At 32.5% G+C, this 5,080-nt stretch overlaps 1 protein-coding gene across 1 annotated transcript; it reads right to left on the reverse strand.

Annotated features, from left to right (window-relative positions):
* Positions 1-3,235: 3,235 nt before the first annotated feature.
* LOC131858669 (uncharacterized) lies at positions 3,236-3,955 on the reverse strand. The gene has a single exon (XM_059211959.1). It carries the CDS (start codon positions 3,953-3,955, stop codon positions 3,236-3,238), a length of 720 nt encoding a protein of 239 aa, XP_059067942.1.
* Positions 3,956-5,080: the final 1,125 nt, after the last annotated feature.

Below are 5,080 nucleotides of genomic sequence, written 5' to 3' on the forward strand. Positions count from 1 at the left end.
TTAAAATTTTACTAACATCTCTTTTGCATATTTAGTCTAAGAAATAAATATGCCTTTTTCAAGTTGACTAACCTGCAATCCCAGAAAGAATGAAATTTTGCCTAACATAGACATTTCAAATTTGGACTTCATTATCTTTGGGAAGTTAGAGTAGAAATCATCATTATCATTGCCAAAAATAATATCATCAACATAGACTACAATAATCAGAATATTGTCATCTTTCTTCTTGTAATACAAATTGTTGTCTGCTGCACCTTTTGAGAATCCTTGATCCTCCAAATGCTTGTCTAACTTTGCGTACTAGGCTCGTTGAGCCTGTTTTAAACCATATAAAGCTTTTCTTAACCTATAGACATAGGTTTCTTTACCTGGACAAACAAAACCTTTAGGTTGTTCCATATATACTTCTTCCTCTAGATCACCATTCAAAAAGGCTGTTTTGACATCCACTTGAAACACTTTAAATTTTTTATAAATAGAAAAAGATAGAAAAATTCTAATAGCTTCAAGCCTAGCCAATGGGGCAAAGGTTTCTTCATAGTCAATACCTTCAATTTGAGAATACCCTTTGCATACAAGTCGAGCTTTGTTTCTCACATTATTTCCTTTATCATCCAACTTATTTCAAAAAACCCTTTTGGCTCCAATAATATTTTTATCTGTAGGCCTTGGAACAAGCTCCCAGGTCTTGTTCTTTTCAATCTAATCAAGTTCCTCATTCATAGTTGTAATCCAAAAACTATCTTTACTAGCATCTGTATAATTTTTTGGCTCAACTTGAGACAATAAACATAAGTAAACCTGATTATTGGTGTTTGCAGCCTTTCTTCTGGTTATCATTCTAGAAGATGTATCCCCAATTATTTGTTCTTGAGGATGATTTTTAAACAACAAATTTGTTGATCTAATTGGTGTAAAGGGCAGATTTTCAGCATTACCATTTGACTGATCTTGTTCATTATTTTCATCAGTCTTTGTTTCATTTGCTTTTTGATGTTCATTCTCAGTTTTCTGTTCATAGTTAGATGGAATTTCAACTATGTTTTCATCAGATCTTTTATCAAAAGTATGATCAGTTTCATCAACTTTTACATTAGCACTTTCAATAACTCTTTTTAGCCTTTTATTATAACATTTGTAAGCCTTGCTATGAGTGGAATATCCTAAGAATATACCCTCATCACATCTTGATTCAAAACTACCCATGCTATCATTGTCTCTCTTAATATAACATTTGGTGCTAAAAATCTTGAAATAACCCACATTAGTTGTCCTACCATACCATAGTTCATAGGGAGTGTATTTGGTATTTACTCTCAATTGAACTCAGTTCAAAATATAGACAACTATGTGAATTGCCTCTTTCTAGTAGATATTTGAGACACCTGCATCTTTCAACATAGTTCGTGCCATCTCCTTTATAATCCTGTTTTTCCTTTCAGCAACACCATTTTGCTGAGGTGTTTTGGAAGCTAAGCATTGCCTTTTTATACCATGTTCTTCACAATATTCAATAAATTCCTGTGAAGTATATTCTCCCCCTTTGTCTGATCTAAGACATTTTATAGTTAAATCTTATTCATTTTCAACCATTTTCTTAAACACTTTGAACCTACTAAAAGCTTTTGCCTTGTGTTTCAGAAATGTCACCCAAGTAATCCTTGTGTAGTCATCTATAAACAGCATAAAATATTTTTCATTGTTCAAATATTTTGTCCTTGTAGGTCCACATAAATCAATATGAATTAATTGCAAAGGTTTGGTAGATGAATATTCCTTAGGTTTGTGACTCACTCTTGTTTGTTTTCCTTCTTGACACTCTTTGCAAATAACATTGTCTGATTTTGAAAGGAAAGGCAACTCTCTGACATTCTGATTTTTACTGATCTTAATCAAATTGACATAATTTATGTGTCCTAACCTTCTATGCCAAAGTTTGACTTCATCAATTTGACTCATAAAACATACATTTGATTCTTTACAGCTAGTATGTTCATGAAGATTGTATATGTTTCCACTAGTTCTAAACCTAGCTGCAATAGTTTTCCCTGATTTCTTTTTGATTTCATAGCCATTAGTATCAAAAAATGCATTAAATCCATTATCACAGATCTAACTTACACCGAGAAGATTTTGAGTCGGACCTTCTAGATAATATACATCATGCAAATGTGTATCATTATCAAACAAAATAGTTCCTTTGCCTATAATAGGAATACAATTATCATTCCCAAACCTGATAGATCCTCCTGAATAGTTTTTAAAAACAACAAAATTACTTTTGTCTCCAGTCATATGATGTGAACACCCACTGTCCACAACCTAGTGATTCTTTTTGACAGAGTGTAAAGCAGTTTGAACAACTAAAGCTTCTATCTTCTTTTTGGGTTTCCAAATCATCCTGGACTTATCTAGTTGGACAAATTTATGAACTTGTTGAAAAACACCAAAGTTACAAAAGGCTGCAATATGTCCCATGTTTTTACAGTGATAACATCTGATAGTGCTAACAAAGTTGTATAAACTTTGATTTACAAAATTCGACCTTCTTATAGACATAACTCTACAAGTATTTTCTTTATGCCCATATTGCTGACAGTTAAAACAATATCCAAAGAAATGAAAGCCATGTGTTAGAAACTTACTAGTTCTTTCAGCAGTCTTGTTGATAGCAACATTACTTGAGGATTCTCCTTCAGTAGCTTGAGAGATGCCTTTTCCTTTGCAATCATTAACATTGTTCATTGGGACAGATCAATTCCCATTGCTTGCACTTTGTTTCAACTTTTCTTGAAGAAAGACAACCTTTTCTTCTAAAGAAAGACATTATTTTTCTTTATTACTCAATTTCCCTTGAGTAACTTCAAGAATCCTTTTATTTTCTTCTAATTGAAGAGTTAAACCAGACATGCACTCGTTAACACTTTGATATTGATCCTTTAGAGTAACAGAATCTTTTCTCAATCTTTTGATTTCTTTGAGGTTACATTTCAGTTCTCCTTCTAGATCAATTTTTTATTCAGAATGCTCAAAAGGAGTGTCCTCCTGAGTCACATTTGGAGATAAAATAGCAATAAACAAGGTTTCATCTTTCATCTCCTACAAGAGATTCACCTAAACAACTATCTGTGACATCTGCATAGAAGCTCTTTTTCTTAAAGAAGGTTTTCTTTTTGTTTTGAAAAAAAAAATTATTTCCTAACTTTTTGTTGTCCTCATCTTCACTAGTTTCTTATTTACTAGGACATTGAGCAGCATAGTGGCCAATTTTACCACAGTTAAAACATTTGAAAGGCAGTTTTCCTCTATATCTACTTGACCCTCTTTTAAGTCTACTAATAAAGACTGTCTCATCATCAGGTTTATCTAACTCTGAATCATTATCTTTTTTATGAGTTTTGAATGCAGTTTCTTTACTAGGTTGAATGTCTTCACTTATTCTCATTTCATAAGCAGTTAAAACACCATGCATTTCATCTATAGTAAGTTTATTTAAGTCTCTTTCTTCTAGAGCTGAGACTTTGGAATCATACTTCGGTGTCAAAGACCTTAAAACCTTTTTAACAACAACCTTTTCCTCCAGAGTTTCACCAAGACCTCTTATTGAATTTACAATTTCTGAAATCCTAAGAAAAAAATCAGCTATTTTCTCATCTTTAGTCATTTTCAAACTTTCAAATCTAGCCCTAAAGGTCTGCAGTTTTGCTTCTTTAACTTTATCATCACCTTTATAAATACTAGATAGTTTATCCCATATGGCTTTTGCATTTTTGCAATCCATAACTTTAACTAACACATCATTTGACAGACCACAACATATAGCATTTGATGCCTTAGCATCACATTCATAAGCCTTTTTCTTGTCAGAGGTTTTTGGGGAAGTAGCAAAGGTATAGGCAGTTTCAACTGCAGCCCACACGTCATAGCCTAAAGAGGTAATATGCCTTTGCATTCTAAATTTTTAGAAAGCATAACCAGTGCCATCAAACAAAGGTGCCCTAGTTGTGGACAGACCTTCTTGATTTGCCATAGAAGTACTCCTACCAGGAAATCCCTTAGCAAGAGTTTGGCTTTGATACCAATTGTAGGAGTACAATAAGCACTGAGAGGGGAGCGTGAATCAGTGCTTATGAAAAATAAAATTCAAAAGAACTTAAATGCAAATTACTTTAATAACAATCTGTCAATATAAACTGTAAAGCACACACATAGATTGAGAACAAAAAGTTGTCCTGAGTGGAAACCCTCTAGGGTAAAAAACCACTCGCTAAATGCCTCACTGGCTTATTAAAAATGCTCTGTACAAATGTCTCACTGACTGAAATGAATGTCTTACTGACAATGCTACCTCACTGGTAGACTTTTGTACATGCCTCACTGGCTTAAACAATATTCTCAAAGTAGTTCCAATACATACAGAGATTTAGCTCTGTTTCATTTCATAACTTCTTCTAAACTCATAAGAGTTTGAAGCAACTGATCTAAAAATGCCAAATATAGCAAGAAAGATTATACATCATAATAATATGTAGAGAACAACAAAAATTGTTCACATACACAATATCATTATGCACAAACTTTATACAAATGTGTTACAGCCAACTGAGTAAAAGATATGCTCATATAAATATAACTCTTTTTTCTTCTCATCAAGACGAAAACCTCTTCATGGTTAAATAGGTTTCATTGAAGAAGATACATTCTTTTGTTTCCTGCATCAACTGTATTTAAGGAACTGATAACTGTAACTATTACCAAATACTGCTGCAACTGAAATCATATAAGAACATAAAACCGTCATTCTTTTCTCAAACATATAGTTGTAGTAACAAACTGCAAAGAAAGTCTCCTAAAACTGTCGTATACACAAAACCATTTATCTTTATTTTACTTAACATCAAATGGTCAATGACTAAATGCAAGAACCCAAAAACCAAATTTACAACGAATGTCAACTGGGTTTTTTTTAATAACAAATGATAAACATACTGAATCGTTCCTTAATCACTGTAGTTTTTTTCTTAAACAATTTATGATAAGGACCATCAAATAACAGAAGAAGAAAGAATAGATACAC

The sequence above is a fragment of the Cryptomeria japonica genome, chromosome 1 (genome assembly GCF_030272615.1).
Source record: "Cryptomeria japonica chromosome 1, Sugi_1.0, whole genome shotgun sequence".
NCBI lineage: Eukaryota > Viridiplantae > Streptophyta > Pinopsida > Cupressales > Cupressaceae > Cryptomeria > Cryptomeria japonica.

Excerpts from the sequence above, each read along its gene's own strand:
- LOC131858669 (XM_059211959.1), bottom strand. The coding sequence starts at position 3,955 with ATGCAAAGGCATATTACCTCTTTAGGCTATGACGTGTGGGCTGCAGTT.